Source organism: Platalea leucorodia (assembly GCF_965183815.1).
Source record: "Platalea leucorodia genome assembly, chromosome: 6".
In the NCBI taxonomy this organism is placed as follows: domain Eukaryota; kingdom Metazoa; phylum Chordata; class Aves; order Pelecaniformes; family Threskiornithidae; genus Platalea; species Platalea leucorodia.
Genome location: NC_138828.1, coordinates 38226572 through 38245785, shown reverse-complemented (window position 1 = coordinate 38245785; position 19214 = coordinate 38226572). Strand labels below are relative to the sequence as shown.

The 19214-nt window shown below is 41.9% G+C and overlaps 1 protein-coding gene across 8 annotated transcripts in view; it reads right to left on the bottom strand.

Annotated features, from left to right (window-relative positions):
- TMEM131L (transmembrane 131 like) overlaps window positions 1–19214 on the bottom strand; it is an 82297-nt gene that overhangs the window by 42364 nt on the left and 20719 nt on the right. For all 8 annotated transcript variants that reach the window (XM_082315359.1, XM_082315361.1, XM_082315362.1 and 5 more), the window contains 3 exons: window positions 4164–4235; window positions 3082–3205; window positions 1888–2004 (listed from right to left, as the gene is read on the bottom strand). In XM_082315359.1, the coding sequence (XP_082171485.1) occupies window positions 1888–2004; window positions 3082–3205; window positions 4164–4235 (313 nt within the window). The remainder of the gene's footprint in view (window positions 1–1887; window positions 2005–3081; window positions 3206–4163; window positions 4236–19214) is intronic.

Here is a 19214-nt window from a genome sequence, read left to right as displayed (position 1 = left end):
TAGATTCTTTTAAAAGACAATTTATAGACATAAAGTTCCAACGTGGAAAGCAACTATACACATAAATGGCACTTTAGCATCTTCACTCATTCAGGCACAATTACAAAAACAAAGCAAAGCACTCATCAGCAGAGCATCAGGTTATCTCAAAAAGAAAGTATCTAAACTCTCTTACTATTCTTCAGGCAATACACATACCACCATTTGGCAGTGCAGTAATTTCTGGAAAAAACCTTGTTACTAGTCCAACTGCATATTGAATTCAATAGTTTCGCCTCAAAAATTGAGTAAAATAATTTTTGATCATTTTGTTTTTTAAAGTCTGCAGTTTTCAGAGCACTATAAGACTTGCAAGTTGAATGTTTTTACTGCATTCATATTCCGCTCCACCAAGATTAGTTTATGACAATGAGATGCAAGATAATGGGAAAAAAAAATTCATTCGAGTTAAGAAAAATGCCTTGAGGTTTTTTTTACTTGTATGCAAAGATTTTTTTTTTAATAGAAAAAACACGTTTTTAATTAAGAGGATAATACAACGCATTCTATGTTCACTGAAGATCTCTGACTACAGATAGAAAATATCAGATCAAAGGGAATATGCTTTTTTTTAATGGACGCATTTACAAAGTACATTCTACTATAATGGTACCTCTTCTGCATTTGGGTGAATCTTCCGTACATACTCTTGCATAAACGCATTAGAAACATCAAACATGTCTCAAGACTTTTGGGCTCTCAAGAGCACTGTAACCGTGCATCAACCACCCAAGTTATGCCTGATTTTGAAACTGTTAAAACCTAATGCAAGCTGAAATCATGGGCAGCTACTTCCTCTGTTTCAGGTGGCTGGTGAAACTGTCCATGAAAACCAGTCTGTTACTGATTTTAGCAGTAGTTCAACAGGAGACAAACTGACTTTTTTGATGGCACTGACAACTGCTTCCCCGTAACTTGTTGATAAAAGGCCCTGGCTGAGCTGACTGGGCAATAAATCGAGGGGTCAGGAGTGAGTGCAAGGAGAGGAGAGATGTCAAAAAGAAAAGGTCAATCGCTCTATAATGCACCCTTCCCTCATTCTTGATGAAAAGTTCCTGCCAAATGTGGCATTACCTCTAATAAATACTATATAAATGCAACACTTGTATTAAAAACCATGTATTTCAATTGAACTTAGCTATGCTTCAATTTAAGGAGCTTTGTTTTCCAGCACAGTATCCAAGTATGGGAATGGAATAGCCGGATGGTCCATTAAAGCTGGCATTGTTTTTAAATCACTGAATTCAGAGTTAGATTTTTCTTTAACAAATTGATAAAAGCAAAGATTTTGGAGTATATAATGTCCCTTATAAAAATAAAAAAAGCTTAAGACTTGCTGGAATTCACTAGTTAATCAGACAATAGACGGCCTTAATGCAAAACCATTACTTCAACTTTCATGTTTTAAGGGCCTAAACCTCTCACCCTGTGCTACATCCCCAATGTGTTTACGTAAAATCCTGCAGAGTAGCCGAAAACCACCTAAAATATTTCCTAAATAGGTTTTTCATGACAAATGCATTCCAGCACAGCAAAGTCTAGACTGCAGTATTACATGAAACCAACTAGTAGTGACAGCACCATGATCTTTTAAGTACACACATGCAAATACACTTAGTTTTACTACCACAAGTAGCCCCACTAACAGTAGCAATTTTAACCATATACATGGTATGAGGGATCATAAGACTAGCAAGATCTGGTAAAACAGATCAATTGTAAACATCACCCCACCTGATTTGTATCAGGAATTCAATGAACTTTGAAAGTCTCTAAGCTCAAAATGTATGAAAATCACTTTTTAAAACACAAGTAAATCCAAAACTCGAGCTAAACATGAGTAGTCACCTGATATGAAAGTACTCCATGAGATGAGGTATTTATAAATAACGAGCTTTCAATACTGCCTTCTTCTGTTGGCAGGAAGAGTACTCTGAAAGAAATTTTTCCCATCGCTGGAATCACCTGCAGAGACCACAAAGAAGCTTGTTTGCTCGGTGCTGGTGATCACGACACCCACCATTCAGTCGCATGGCCCAACAGACATTTCCCCAGGTACACCCCTATCTGTAGATCCCACTAAGCAGAACCTTAGCCCTGAGCAATTTCATCTGCCCACAGCTCTCGACTCTTACAATGGAGAAGAACTGAGACCACGCAGCAACTGGCCATGTTATGGCTGGAGTTTCTCGGCTAGTTTGGGCCTCTTGTCAGGCAAGACTCCTTTTTGCACAAGTTAATCATGCAGCATCGACAGCCTCTGCGTGCACAAAAACGCTTCCCTGTGTACAGATAGCTATCACAAAGTGAATCAATCCCCCCTGTGATATATAGTCAAAGGAGTCAAAGCTGAACTTGGGCAAGACCATTAGTAACCAAAGAGGTCTAATTGAAAGAACAATGATGTTTATGTCTGCACAGTAATACCCACTCAGCCATAGTAAAAACACAAATCAGATGAAAGCATAGTAAAAACCCTTTGCACATCAGTGGAGGATAAAATCTGTGCTTCATCAAATTGAGATCACGGCGATTCATTCTTAACATGCGTTATATTGTTATAAATCGTTAAAAAAAATCAGAGTTAAAATAATGATCTTAAATCATAAGGCAATTATGCTCATAATTGCAATACAAAATATATAAAACGTTTCACTGTAGTTTTTTTTTTTTTTTTTAAGAAATATGCAAGACCATTCAAAACACTGAAAATTCAAGGCTGTAAAACACCCACATGCCTGTGGATTACTGCATAATGCTGCATAGAGCAGAACGAGATTTAAACAGCCTTCTTAACACTGAAAAATTCTTCTCTTTCTCTGTTACTGTAAAACACATTTCCTACTGTAGGTTTTGGATGTCTTCTCCCTTACCAGTCTAAGTAGAAGTGAGCACAAAAAATGCTAGCAAAACAGAAAAAAAGTTGGAGGTCCTACAAAAAAGCACGAAGAGAAAACACAGAATGAAAAGCTTAGGCCAAATGAAGCATGAAGGCTTGGCACTTGGCCATTACATAGTTTCCAAAAGTACATCAACACTCACCCGGCTATGAGCAGGAGACACATGAAACTGTCTAGTAGCTGTAAACACTGAGTTCACTACAACTTCTCTATCTCTACTAGGGTTGTAGGCATGCAGCATTTTAGCTCTGGGTAACCCCAGTAATCTAAAGAGGGGGGAAAAAGAGAAAGAAATTACTCACTTTATGAGCACAGGCAATGCACAAAAAAGCAACAAACACAAATCACACTAAAACATGCTGATATGCAACAACTTCCTAGTTATAACTATTGTTTGGAAACATGCCAAACAAATTTTGCCCTTTAGTATACAAAGACAAATAAGTAACATAAGGATGTGAGAGGTGCACTTAGCCAAAACTCATCTGAGTCACTGGGAGCTTAAGAAAAAAAAAAACAACTGTTACGAGGCACAAAATTTTGAATAAAAATGTTTAAATAACCAAAGTCTTGTTTTGTCAGCTAAAGCAAAGATTCTCTTAAGGCTTTTGCTTTAGCTAATACATCCTAAAACCCAACATCTTATATGTTCATTCTGTGCATCCTCTGAAACATTCCTTTAACTCACAGGGGGACTGTGTTTCTTTTTGGTTACTGATAGACCAAAGGCTGATTATAATTTAAGAATAATTTTTGAAGTTTTCTTAGAGGAGACACCCCACACACCCCCACCCCACCCCACCCCCCCAAAAAAAAATCTCAAGTATTCTACCACTATGTTTTGTCTGGGACTTTCTGGATTTTATTTTCAGAAGTTAAAGGAAGCAACAATTTCCCCCTCAACTAGGAAAGTAATTTTTCAAGAAATGAACCACCAGCATGAAAACTGATTTGACATCCATGCGGAGTCACCTGAAATGTACCCAGAATGTGTTACGGTTCCCTATTCCCTTTTCCTCTTTCCTAGAACTATGTTGATTTTCATTTTCAAAGTATTGCAAGGCAAGAAACACAGTTGCAACTCTGTGGCAATTACTTTCTCTTTCTTTCTTTTTCAGAGGATGGCATCATCTCAGCCAATGCTCTTTACCCAAACGTAGCCCAGTATAGTTGTTCCTCCTTGCTTCGTTATTAATCAAAATAACAATAACGTAAGATACTCACTGCATTCCAAAATGCAGAACTGACGGGTGAAAATGTAAGGCCTTCCCATTTGGAGGCATCTTTGCTGAGAAGCTGAAAAAAAGGGAAAAGAAGCCACAATTAATATTTAGTGGGCATGATGCTACACATTCCAAAGAAGGAAGATACATTACAGGCTCTAACTCTTTATATTCTAAACACACTCTATTTCCAAATCTTTTCATACATTCCTCTCGCTTCCATAAGACTGACCTTGTAAGAAGGTTTCCATACAACAGCACATGCTGGAAAGCTCATGCCAATAAAAGCGCAGTTTGAGAAGTATCCCATTTTAGAGGCAGTGCTGGCCTGGACAACCTCCCTTCCTTGCTCATATCCCCTCAGTCATGCTGATACACCTGTTCATGGGGCTGCGCAGTGAACTACAGGGGGAAAACAACTTAAAAGAGTCTTGGGGAATTAAAATTACATCAGCATGGAGCAGATCCCCAGTCTCGTCAATTCGACGTTCACACAAGCACTGGTATGAGCACACCTGGGAGGTGCAGAGGTAGAGGAGTAAACAGCAGCTTGGGCAAAAGCCGACATCAAAAGAAGTGCTTGCCTGGCTGTGGCTTTAATGCAAAAGCCAACTTGTTTCTTATATGCAAAAGAGAGTAAGAAATAACGCGAAACACACACATCATCATCTTTCCTTTGCCCTAGGAAAATTCACAATAAAGTTCCCGTCAGTTCTAGCACATTTTTAGCTTATTTCAACATGAGTCAATGCCCTATACCATAGACAGAAATCCCAGGATATCTTCACCACTTTCTCAATTAAAACTTGTCCTCCACAAGTCCCAACAACCACAGTGGTAAAAAACAAGCCCAGCACTTGTCCATTACATCTACGTACCCAGTGCTATGCTGTTAAAAACTTCCCCAGAAGCAGTCTGCACGTTGCATAGCCAGAACCAGTTTCATCTTTACTGGATGATGCTAATAAGCATCCTAGCAAGGACGAGCCTGAGAAGGGAGGGATGGACTGCGGTCTCATCAGTTATCCAGCTGCTTTGCATAATGTGTGGTCGTATAGTTAATTGGTCCCCAATTTAAAAATGTAGTTCTGTAACATTACACGTCAATATATTAAAGTACCTACAAAATTCTGTTGTTATATTCCAAAGCAACAGACACATCATAATTTATTACCAATCAGGAAAAATCAGGTTTATTATTATGAAAACCCACAACTTTTATGAAAACATTTCTCATACAAGGGAGCAAACTCCCTTGCTGCTGTCGCAGGAGGAACGCAATATATCCAGGTAGCATGTCTGGCGAGCTGCTAGAAAATAACGAAAGAACAGATGCCGCAGAACTACAAAGCCTGGGTGAATTACAGTCTCCTTCCAACCACCTTGTCTCTGCCCCAGCCAACTCTTGCTCTGTTCCTAGAAACGCTGCAGCAACCAGCACCTTTTTCCCCTTCCAGAAGTCAGCCTCAGAGATGTACCCAGAAGGAAAGTCTGAGTACTGTTGTTGCAAACACACACAAATTAAAATTATTACTGCAGTAAAAGCCCCAGCCATTTGGGAGAAGGCACATCTCTTCAAGGTCCTCAGATCCTTTTTTTACATGCACACGCATATACAGCAAAATAAAAGTCAAGCCGCTGGTTTATGCACTACAGTATCACCTTGAACCCCATCAACGCTTAAGTTTCTAGCATCTCACAGGTACTGCTGAAATACCTTTTCCCGCCAGAAGAATCTTTGCCGTGAAGGGCAAGAAGCTGAGTGCTCCTCTGTGCCAATGCATGTAACCGGCAGCCGCTCTCTAAGACTTACTAACCTTCCTTCTGGGCAGCTCTAGCAGCATCAGCTCTTTTCCTCTCAACCCTCAGTCTCTGCAACAGGCACCCAATGCACTGGGTGCAAACGCAGCTGTGGATGTAGGAGAGTGCATTTCATTCGGTTTGAGTGAACAAGGCCATGCTGTAGCACTGGCTCTTAGAAATGCACTGTATTACTGTTCAAACAACAATCAGAGCCAACGCTCTACTAGTCAGAAAATGGGAAAAGCCCTGTGAGAGCGGCAGCAGGGATCCCAGGGCTGCCGTCCCATCCCCTCTGGAGAAGGCAGCCTGGACCTGGGATGGCTGAAGCTAAGCCTCAGCTAACGAACTCTGCAGGCTCTGAGCTGACTCCTGAGCACAGGGGTCATTTCAGAGCATCCCTGCACACCGCTCCCCAGCAGTCCCAGGAACGGGCCCATGGTTGCAAGACATCCAGCTTCTGCTCTGCGCCCCACAAAAGCTGCCGAACTGCTCCAAGCCCCAGCCTGGCCCCAAAAGCAGAACAGCCGCATTCCTACGGTGCTGCGCTCATAGCCCTGCCTGGTGGCCAGCTCCAGGGCGTCTGCACCGCTCAGCAGCGGGCCCAAGCCAGTGCCAAAAAATAACTTGAGAGCTGAGTTTATTCAACGGCAGGATGAGTGGAAAGAGAAATCCACCAATGTTTTGGGTTGTTTTTTTTTCCCCAAGGGGAGAAGACAACAGATCGGAACAGCAGGATTAGGCAGGGGATCGTTCTGCCCATCGCACCTGAACAACCAGGATGCATTTTAAAGCCCACCACTATAGAGAGAAAGGGACAGGCCCATCTACATTAGAAATGTAATTCCCCAATGTGTTAACCGCAAGTCTCTTAAAGCCAGCTGGAAGCTGGCAGAACACCCTTCTGCATCCCTGTGCTCCAAATACAATTCAAGACATTCAGATCTCTGCAGGGGATCTGACATGGAAATAAATGTCAAAGGCAATTTTTTAAGACATTTAAAAGTTGAAGTCACTTTTTAAAACAAAACATTTACTTTCTGGTTGGTTGTGTGGTTTTTTTTTGGTGGTTTTTTTTGGGGGGGGGTTGGTGGGGTTTTTTTTTGTTGTTGTTGTTTTTGGGTTTTTTTTTTTTTTTTTTTTTTAAGAACCTCATCTTACTCATAGATTCACCTCAAATTATACCAAAAATTTCTCTTTTGGCTACAGATGACATGTACAAAAAAGTACATGGGTCGTTTCATGAGAACGTTACAGGCCTGGGAAAGACACGCAAATATCAGCCTAAGAATGGAAGTCTTGAAACAACAAATGTGGAGAAACAAGTCCTCTTCGTAACAGAAAAAGCCTGGTTTCAAACTACTCTTTAATTGTTTTTAAAATCAGCTAACATCACATTAAGCGTGCCATCTAACAAAGCCACACTCAATGGCATCTCTCTGTTTTTTCAGGCAGACCAGTTGAACACCAACTTCTGAATGATAAATTTTGATACAGCAAGTCAATTCAAACACTTCAGGGGGCATTTTTAAGCACAAGTGAACAGAACTGGAGGTTAATGGGAGAAAAAAATAGAAGAGGGGAAAGGAATTCTTTGCCACTACTTTGAACGCTTAGCAGCAATTGCCTTTGTATCGAAAACCTCGTTTAAATCACTTTCCAGCCTAACACTTCAACGTCCTTCCTCCTCTCCATCCTCACAATATATTTAAAACGCTGACACCCTGAACCATCCATCTCCAGGCAGAAAGACCAAGAGCAGCTGAAACACTGGGGAGGCGAGGGAGTGCTCCACAGGGTCACCCAGAGCGCCCGGAGCAGGGGGAAGATGGGGGGCAGGCTCTGGGGGGAAGGAGAGGGTGAGCCCGAGAGACCGCAGCTCCAGCTCATCACCCGGATTCACACAAAACATCCAGCAGAGAGAGGCAAATCCTGAGGGTGCACACTATCTCTGGCACTGGGGGTGCTTGGCCAAGGAAAAAGGTGGATGGGGAGCCAACAAACAGGGGCCGGAGGGGAAGATGGGTGAGGAAGAGGGGTGGCACCAGGGGAGCAGACCAGGATGGAGGAATGCAAGAACCCCCATCTGCCGGTGCAAGCAGAGAAATGTGTCACCCTACAGCGGCAGGTTTGGTTTGGGCTGCTTCTTGTCATTTTTTAATGGCAACACAAGCTGTAAAACCTTAAGCTATTATATGCCCTCCACTGAGGTGCTCATCTGTAGTGAAAAAGGGCATCAGAGGAACATGGAGAAGTTCCCACCTTTTACAACATCTCCTGCTCCAGGAAAGAACAGTTTGGTGCCCTGTGGATGTGCGACTAACCAAAGGGGATGCTCATACAGGGATACTCGCCACACATGTGCTGACTGTGCTGTTAAATATCATGGTTGAAACTGTTTTACCCTCACTTCTCTCAGAACTTCAGTTCTGTTACTCTTTGATGCAATTAGTAAAAACAGGCGAACAACCAGGTCAGTGTGATTTTTACACATTTATTTACAGTCCCAAACCCTAATATTTATACGGAATGTATATGATACACAAACATTTGTTCCAAATAAGCAAAGACCCTTTTATTTCCCCCAAAGTGAAACAGAAAAAGATCTTTCTTCATAATAGTATTATTCATATTTCACCAGCCAAAATCACAAGAAAAGTATTTCTCCTAAAAATCCAAACAAAAGGCAAAATCTACTCTGAATAAACTGCTGGGTTTTGTGTTGGTGTCTTTTGGTTTTGTTGTGTCTTTTTTTTTTAATAAAACTTCAAAACTGAGTTAATTCATCTACTTATATATATTAAACACTCAGCAATATTCAGAATAAGCTGCATCTGAGCAGAAGTGAGGGGAAGTTTCTTGGAAGGAAGTTTATCCCAGTGTCCCTTTTTGTTCTATTAGCTCCTTCAAGTCTTCTATCTTTATTTCTTTACTTTAATTGATTACTTTAGATTATCTTAGGATGCATACTATCAGATGATTCAGATAGCAATGGCTGTAGTTGAGAATAATTCTAACTGCTACTTGGTGCCCTTTCTTCATCCTTCCTTTTTGTACCCTTTGTTCACAGCAGATGAAGAAAAAGCAAGTCGGGGAAGGCATTTTATTGTCCAGTCTTTTTCTTTATGGCTGCAGGGTTTTCTTGCAAGCAGCAGGCAAAAAGGACTGGATTCCTTAATGTACAAGAGGTCCTTTTTGAGTGAATCTGCTTAGGCAGTACTGGGGGGTTTTTTTCAGTATATTGATAAAAGTAAAATTTGACTTATGTTTGGCATTTTGGCACTCTGTATGTTCAATGCAGGAACATTAATGAACCCACAGGATGAGGTTTTGAGATACGAAAGAATGTATGTGTTGTATAGGAAAGCACAATTTTAATATGTAAACTGAAACAGAGAAATGAAATTAAAACCCCCTCATTTACTGACTAATTTTAGATTCATTCCTCTAGACAACACCTGATAAACAGAAAGCAGACTAAGAGGATTAGATTCACGTGTACGGAGACAACCAAACCCAAATATTTTTAATAGTTCTGATTACAGCTGATGCAAAGAAATTATTTTGACAAATGAAAATTGTTAACTAAGAGGAAATTAACATCGAAATGGAAACAGATCGCAGCAGCAGATGAACCAAAGTCTTCTGCAGAGCTGATACAAAGCTTTGGTTTGCCACATCACCTAGTCCCTCTCTTCTCTCAACTTCCCATTTACTAAAGACATTAAAAGCATCAAGCACTAGTTATGAAGGCTAAACTGCAGCTCCTGGGAGACAGAAAGTAGCTTTAAAAGAGGTGATAAAATTGTTTGGAAACACAAAATTAAAACTTCTGTTTACCATCAAGGCAACTCTGCCAAAAACACCACCAGGAACATTATTAAATTATGATTTTTTTTTTTGTAACCGAACAATTTCTTTTTCCTAGAAGCAGAAACAGTCATCAGAAAACAAGTTTACCTTGCAACAATACAGCCCACAGGCAAGCTATACGTGCAGCATATGGAAAAGCATGGCTCCCCATGGCCTCAGCCATGCCATGCTCGCCACCTCGGCTCTGGAGACTTACAGGACTTCTCCTGAAGCCCCGTACCTACGTAAGACTCAGGTGATAACATATGAACCAATCTGTGGATATTTTTTTTTTTTTTCTGGAAGAAAAAAAAACATCCAGCAGGTAAAATACAAAAATGTGAATTTTCAACACTGGAAACCTAGAAGGCAAAAAACTCTGGTATTTTTAGCACCACATTGTTTAGAGAAGAGGAGGAGGACTGACTCGCGGCTTCTGAATACTTGGGGATTGGCAAACCATCATTAGGAATTCACTTATATGCTTTACCAGAGAGCTGTGCTGCTTCTGGAAGAAGGGCGGTCACCTTTTTCTCTGAGCTATGCTACGTACATCAGGGATGGACCCCTAGACTGCGGAAAGCAGGAAAGGCCAAACCAGTGTTACCCATCAAATAATACATGTGCATGCCTGCCTGCTATTTTGCACGTTCTGGCTACAGGAAAATAGGAAAGGGGAGCTAAACCAAAATAAACCAATGAAATGGACAAGACAATCTCTCTAAAAATAAATCCCATGATTTATGGCTAAAGTAATGACTTAGTGGGGCAGACAGGTCTAGCAATCTTTTTCTTTTTTTTTCTTTTTTTAAAACTTCTGAAGTTGGCAAAGCAGCACATAGCCAAGACCTGCTCACCAAAGTTTCAATGGGCTGATACTTAGTTTATTTTAAACAGTACTGAGATAAAGAGGTACGTAAGCCTAGCTCAATGTGTAAAGCACAAACCACTCTCCGTCACTTCTTTTCAGCCCCTCGTGCATCGCTCTCCTTCAGCAACTGTAAGCAGCCTCCTCAGCTCCTCTCTGGTGTTTCCACTGCCATTAGTTGTTTTTTTGGGTAACCTTCTCTCCTCTCACTGCCTGTGCTCCCTCTTCCTATAAAATTCTGCAATAATGTTCATACAAACCCTTTGCAGAAGTTACCTACGCCAGCAGCGCTTCAGTTTTATTTATTACAAAACTACAACAAAATTGCAACGATCAAACTCACAGTATCTCACAGGATAGTGCTTATAAAGTTGCATTTCTCAACGGGATGAAAATGGAAGGACACAGATTAAAAAAACTGGCTTTTCTCCCTACCCTCACACCCAAACAGTCTCCTTGAAAAACATCCAAAGAAGTTAAACGCGGACCACGATAAAAATCAGAATAAGACTCATGAAGAAATCTAGCGGAGACGATGAGCAGTGAGGCATGAAGCGCTATAGAGAGCATCCTGGTGAAAAGGCTTTCTTCTCCAGATGTGCCTGTGGTTTGTATTTTAGCAGCAGCAGCACAATAAAGCATGTTTAACAGCAGAGCAGAATTATTCCCTCCCATAAATCAGTCCTCAGCTTCTGAAATAACTGAAATCTGTACTAAATTACAAGATTAATTCACAATGACCTGAGTTCATTTGAAATTGTTTTCTGAAACCTCTTCTTTTGAAATCCTTTAGCCACCCAGATTTCAAGCAACAACCAACGCTCTCTAGAGATGGTCCAGGGGGACCCTGTATTGTTTAGGCATCTTGGACAGACAGTCTGCTTGAGCTGGGGGGGGGGGGGGGGTGGTGTTGAAGGCAGAAATTCAGTGCATTGGGCATGCAAATCAGGCACCCATGCGGCCTAAGCTGAACCTGCAACTACTTGTGGACACACACACACACAAAAAAAAAGGAACCTTATTTCAGCTAGGCTGAGAAATATCTAAGTTATTTGTTTTGGATAAGTGTACAGGGCCTACTAGTTCAAAATGCACATCAAACATTTTCCTCTGAAGCACCTCTACATGTGCCAGCAAATCCCAAATATCCTGGCAAGCAGAACATCCACCTTCATTTTCCTTTTTGCTTCGTATAATTTAACAATTGCCTGTTCATTTTGCAGTGTTTCATAAGGCAGTCTCCAAATACTTAAGACAATGATAACTGCTCTGAAATAAAACCTTTAGTTTGCCCTTTTTTTTTTAAGCTTCTTTACAATTTAACTTTTTTTAAGAAGTCAACAATCTTCTGTTAAACTGTTAAAATCGCAGAAATGATAAAGTTCACTCTTTTTTGTAGTTCTTCCCAAAACAAATTAAGACTCACTTGCCTAATACAACAAACACTTTTGGCTCCATCAGAAGCCTTGGCATTCTTGAAGTTTTATCTTGAATTACCAGGTCTTGGACTTCTGGGGTTACGAGAAAATACTGCGTTTCATGTCTTTTTAAAGTATGCTTCTAGCCCATGAATATGCAAAATAAAAACACAAATTCCAAAGGCACACAAAGCAGCTCATGCTATTTTTTTTCCTTTTTAAACCTCAAAGCTTTTTAGCCAAATTCACTTTTTGAGTAATTTGCTTACCTTGTAGATGCCAAACCCTCCAAAAAAAAAACCCTAAAACCCTTTAAAATGCCTGCACAACCCAGGTTTGTTCTTCAAAAACTGACGCTAAGATCACAAATCATTTCTGAAATGTTAACTTTTGCCTATCTTAATTAACAAGCATTAAGAAAGGCAGTCAAACCTGAAAGCACCCTGGCCTACTTTACACATGTAAATAAATGGCTGCTTTTTGAAGAACGCTGCTCAACTCTCACAACTCAAAAATCGCTTCAAGAGGAGCTCTGAGACTCCACAGCGCTGAAAGACCACGCTGTTTATCCAAACTCCCGCCCAGAGTCTCTAAACCGAAAATGAAACATCTTCAAGCGGAGATGTGGAGTGTCAGCACGCTGCCTTCTCTGGCTAAAAGCAAAGCACTTGCGCTGAAATACCATGAAATTTAAATGACCGCTCCCTACCCAGAGCTCTCAAAGCATTTTACTGAAAGCAGTCAGGTTTCACAGCATGGCCCTGTGAAAGAGGTAGGATAAAAGAACCTTAAGCAACACAGAAGATGGACCACAAACCCACCTGCCTTGTACTTAAGGAGAGCACTTATTTTAACTTACTATGTAGTGAAGTACTTAATTCTGTCCTTGCAACGGCAAAACCATGGCAGAAGATTATAGTGGCAAGGGCTGTTTTTAAGCATAGGCCTGTACTAACATAATTAGGAATCTAACAAAGGAAGCGACAGATATTCCAGAAGAAACAACTACCAATTCTATCACACCTGCCTCGAGGAAATTAATTCCCTAAAAATAACAATGAACTTGTTTTCTGTTCCTGCGGAGTGTCTACAGGACAATTAGCAGTACGGAAGGAAGAGATCCAAGCGAAAACAGACCTTGCCTTTTTAATGTAAGAACCGCAATTCTGTTTCTACTAGTTTAAAATAAAAAAAATCATCAAGCGCACAAAATCTTACTCAAAAAAACCCCTCCCTAGGCTGAAGAGCAAAGGGCCAATTTCTGCCTATTCGGCAGCAACCTTCCTTCGAGCGTTTCGCCGTCAGGCGCCGGGGCAAGGCGGCATTTCTGGGGCTGGGGGGCTCTGGCTGCTGCCGGGACCGGGGGGGAAGGCAGCGGCAGGAAGCACAGCGCGGCTGCAAAGCGCACGGCAATGGGAAGTTACGTTCTTGTCAAATATCATTGCACCCGGCCATTTCCTTTTTCTATTTACAGCCGCAGCCAAAAATTTCCATCTTGACAGAAACCATTTTAAAGTTAGAACAGTTCAGCAAAATGCATGAAAGTGCTCTGTGGTTGCTGATAAGCTTGACCTGCTTAATAATTAAGAGTGATAATCTTCCTACAGCAATTAAGAGTGATAATCTTCCTACAGGAGCTGCCTTTTGCTGTTTCTGCATTAATCCAAGCCTTTTAGTTTCTTTTTATGAGAGTACAGGCCCGCAGGACAGCCAAAGCACAGATTTGCATGGTAGATCTAGGCCTACAGGAAACCTTTACACTGAACCTGTTAAGTACTAAAAATCCCCTCCCCGTTTTTTCCCCTGAAACAGAAAAGAGTATTAACTAAAAAGAAAATTAAACAAATACAAGAAAACTCAGACTTAGGACTTAAAAAGAAAAAAAAAAAAATCTGCTTTTAATTTATTCCCTTTGGGCATGACAATGCACCTGATACCACCTGCCCTGAAAAGAAGCCATAGAAAAGTCAGTCAGTTCACATCTCCTAAAGCTGCAAAATCCAAGGTTGACACAATAGTGGAAAACATCAGCCTGGACTTTGCACTTCTTCTCTTTTGTAAATTTCAGCCCAAATCTTAAAAAAAAAAAAAAAGTATAATCTTTGAGCATCAACCTTTAAGCATAGTAATTTACCTACAAACATCCAATACCATTCCTTGTTTAAGCCAACATATGAAGACAGACAACCAAAACGGGTTCAATATGGAAAATCATACAAGTTATCTACACAGTACTTTACCAGATAACTTCAAATGCTACTAGTGTGGAAAAGCAAACACTAAAATATATAGTTTAGACACATTAGACAGTAAATTAATTTACAAACTGGTAAGACACTGGGGAAGTCCCTCTCGAAAACTTAGACACATCTCTTTCAAAATCCTTTTACCAAACTTTTGCTTGAGTAACACATCAAGACCAGCTTTCTTAGTGCTATGTTTCAGTTTTATAAGAAGAAAAACTATTGCTGCTATTGACTGCCAAGACTTATTAAAAACTTGATTCTCTAACAGATGAGACTTCATACAAGACTTTCTGAAGCATGTGCAAACTACCCAGAATTTAAACTACACACACCAGCTTTCTAAGAATACCTAATTTTTCATGTCATTGAATAGTATTTTCAAAAGACTTACTATATGACTGTGAAAATATGATGCAAAGAAGAAACATAAAAGAGAAGGAGCAAGGCTACACTTTTCTTAAAGGTACTTTAAGCACGTGCTGCAGGGTGAGGCTGTGGTTGCACGGTCATCCTGGGTGCAGCAGGGGAACAAAGCTGCTCTCCCGCACCCCAGGGGCCACTACCAAATCTTAAGGAGGAAAAGTTAAAGATAAGTCACTAACCAAACAGCGACACCGAAAAAGTAGCTTCGGCCCAAAATCAACACCTCCATCTCACAGGAGCATCACTCTTTTGCTCTTGTTTTCCACCCCTCCCAGCTGGGGTGTTTTATATCCTCTTTAGTGCCCCTCCAAATGTTTTGGTGTCACTTGACAAAGTTTTTTGTTCTGGTGCAGTCACCTACTGGATCTATGTCATTTTACAGATGTGATGTGTAGTATTATTTATTAGACAGGACATATATTTTCTCCAGAAAATATGGAACTTTTTTCTCATTAAGAACCTTTTAAAATTATAATAGTGATAAAAAATGTGAAGATTATTTATTATTCATTCATATTTTATTAACTGATTGAACTGCGCGTTTTCATCTTCATCTATACACTTTGACAGTCCAGTCACATATACCTACTCTTAAAGTAAAAGCTTTTCTTTTCCAACTCCCCATACGAAACTCCAGTTCTACTTCCAAGTACATCCTCTCCTGCGCGCAGATAAAGAACGAGGGAACCCTCCACAGCATCGGATCACTTCCACTTCCTCACCTAAAGCCAGTAAACCCCTTCGGTGGCAGGACACCGCGCAGACAGCCTGCCGAACCCCCCCAGCCGCCCCTTTTGAAAAGAGCAGCTTGCTGCACTCGCCTGCCTTGTGTCACTCGGCGCTCTGGGTCGTGGTATGCAAAATGAAAAGACAGCTCCATGATTTAGTGCTATTAATAAAAGGAAGCACTCTCACAGTGTATTTGTGACCTACGCCTAAGTACTGCCATGTATTTATACTTTGTGAGATTACATTGTTAAAGAAAACAGAGATATGAAAAAATTTATACCAGAAAATTCAAACTGGCAAAAATTCAAAAATTTTGGCATTACCAAGATTAGTAGTTACAACACTTATTGACGAAATTACCGGGTCCTTACAAAACATTTGGGATCTGTTGAAGCCAATGCACAGCATATGCTCTGAGCCAATTCTTCTGACGTACAAAATGCTGCAACCTTCTGCTATTAAACAAAGCAGAACCATATGAAACACACCCTGTTTCACAGGTTTATTAACAAAATGTGTACCACCAAAAAAACCTCAGGTATGTTACGGCTGGCATGTTAACCCCTAGAGCTCAGAATTCCAGCAAGGGGCACGTTGAGCCAACTACTTAACAGTTGTTTCTTTCAGTAGGATAGCTGGTGGGGGAAGGAAGAGGAGAAAAATGAGCTGAAAAAATAGCAGGAAGTCAGCTTTTGATTATTTGGTATCAGTTAAAAAAAAGTACTTGCAATCAAGTACTATATTAAGACTCCACCTCCCCTAGATTCTTGCATTTCCTCCTTTATTTCAGAGCTAAGAAGCTAATTGGAGTTCACCAACTTGAAATTTTCACCTGTGAAACTAATGGCAAAGAATCAGTAACGCTATTTTTAGTTTCTTAACAAGCCTCAAACCAGAGGTGTGCTTCCACTGCAAGAAGGGATGCACTTTGCTTCCGCACGCTCCACATATTAACCTATTTGACATAGAGTTTCTCAAGCTGCCCGTGAGAGGAAAAGCTCCTTCGACAGGCCAAAGATCTCTCTGCTGCCCAAAGGCATATTGAACCGAGCTTGGTCCTGCGGCTCTCGCCACTCCTCCCTCTGCAAGATAACCAGCAAATAAATGTCACGGTCCCGCGTGGGAACCCGCCGGGACCTGCGCAAACTCCCGCCGAAGCCAGCGGGGCTTCTCGTGGGCAGAGGGGTGGCTACCACGAGATCACGTTTTCGACACCTCATCTTACCTTTCCACAGCCTGTAAAATTTCAGCGGATAGAGGGAAAATAAAAAAAGGTGCAAGTGTTCAAACCAAGTGTCACTGTCCCCAGTCCAGTGCTCACACCCAGCAGGGCCCAACCTCCAAGCCAGACCTCGCGACAAAGCTACGACAGACGTGGGGCAGCTTGCAGATCTCTAAGTCCCAAATGAGCTTCCTCGGTTTGGGAAGAAAACTGAAGGTCTTCATCTTAAAATCTGGATGTGTACGCTCTTTATGGCTGCACACTGCCCTCCCCTCCCTGCACAGCAAAGATTTCAGTAATTATTCCAAGAACAAACCATCCACCAAAACGCGGCCCACCGCTTCCATGACCAGAAAGCATTAACAATTGCATTTATTTACAAGGAGAAAAGAAAATTCCAAGCAAGACTAAAAGCATGGGGAGCAGGGCAAGGGGGGGTGGTGGGGGTGGTGGTGTTTGTTTTAAAGCGACTACCCGCATCTGCGGGATCAGCCACATTATCCCAGCAACATTGGGAATGCTCACAAAGGCCAGAAATGCCCCCTTTTCAAAAGGGCAATTTAAATGCTGCAGAAACTGGGTCAGCAACAGGCCACAGAAATACCTAAGCAGGCAGCAGGCACCTCGTGGGCTGCAGGCAGCAGGCTTGCGGCAAAGGACTGGAATAAAAGACAGAACACACCAAGACAGAAATCAGACAATAGCTATTGAAGAAAGGCAGTTAATAGCAACAAAGCACGTAAAGCACGGGTCAAGGAGTCGGTCAAGTACAGGCCCTTCAACTCCCTACCCTCCTCCAGTTGCCAGGAATCAAGATTTAGACACAAACCAGCGATGCACATGGCACACAGTAGTAGCAGGCAGGCACCAAAACTAAGCAGGCGCATTAAATCCACAAAACAATAAGGAACTGCAAAGCTTATTCTACAATATTACATGGCTGCTCACTTCCCAAGGGCAGCAAAGTGCTCCTTGCTGTTCCAGTCTCATTAAAAAGAAAAAAAAAACAGGAATTACACTATTTATGCTTATATATGGTTAGCATATTCATCATCTCTGTGTTCAGGTCTTTACTGTTTGTACATTTATTGATGCGTTTATGGCAGAGACCTTAATTTTAAAATGCCAACCCACAACTTCAGTCGATAGGACAATGTAATTCAGCACAATATATATGTAGGCAAAATGTAAGAGGTGACCTACAAAGTCACTAGTGAGGTCTGACTTGTTGGCTGCTTTGCACCCTGTGTAATAGCTGACATTAAATGAGTGTGCAGCAGGCCTGTTGCACACTTCTGCCAGGCAGAGTGGGGAGACTTGATTCCGTTTTGCACAGACCCTTTAAAATCATTTTACATAAACAGAGGTGGTGGTTACACAAGGTGTAAGCAGTTATGAATCAGTCACTCTCTCCTTTCTCTCATTTCACTTCCCTTTTGCTATTGTATATTCTCCCTTTCATCGTTAGATTGCAATCTGCTGTTGTCCCTTATCAGTTTTGCCTATCACTTGAAATAAGCAAGCTTTCATTTTTCCCTTCCTACCAGTATCTTTGTTCACTTTGCATTTTTTCTCAGGAGCACCCTCCCCCCCTCCCCCCTTTTTTTTTCCCTCTCCACAATCTTCATTTTTTCTCTTGTTACCATACTTGCTCCCCTGCCTCTCTGGCAATTACACCCCATCCTTCCCTCGCTGCCAAATTCTAGCCCAGACAGGTTCAGCATCACATCTGAGCGGTTTCCGGCACCGCGTTAGGCAAGATGTCTCACCGGTTGCCCAGCCTCTCTCCCCCCAGCCAGGCGACCATGCGTCCTGTTTCGGTAGGGTTTTGCCTCAACCAACATGCTGTTCTGAGCTTCAGTAAGAGGCAGCAGGCTGAAGACGAGTGCACAGAGGCAGACAGGAGGCATACGAAGCAGCTCTCCCAGGCTTGCACCACTCACCAAGAAAGGTCTGGTAATTGCAAGCGTGCCCGTTGCTTCTGCAGCAGAAAGTCCTGCAGCATCCAAGGTGCCGACTGCCAGCCACAGCCTCTGCCCCACAACACCACAGACCGAGGCCGGGCATCTCAAGCCTCTGCACTTGCATGAAAACCTAGGCAGAGAGGGCAGGCCAGGCTCATTGTACAACTCGGAAATACTGGGGGTTTGAAAAAGTTACCGCAACTTCACCTGCCGCCGTACCCTCTGCAGCAAGGGGAAGATGCACGTGACGGGGGAAGCAGCAGACACAGCTCGCGGGGACATGAGCACTCCCTCACCCTGGGCTCCAAAATTAGGAAACCTGTCATTCCCCCTTCCCTCTAAAGCACTAGGAAAAACGGGCTGCTCCCAAGGGCAATTCAAAGCAGCTAAATTAAACTCCTTGACCTCTGGTAAAACCTCTTTCTCGCTGCAAAAGGAGCTGGAGGTGACCAGCCTTCCACCATCTAAAGCTCTGTCCCAAAATTACTCCTCCACCACGGCCCAGGTGCCCAGGGAGGGAGCTTCCCCAC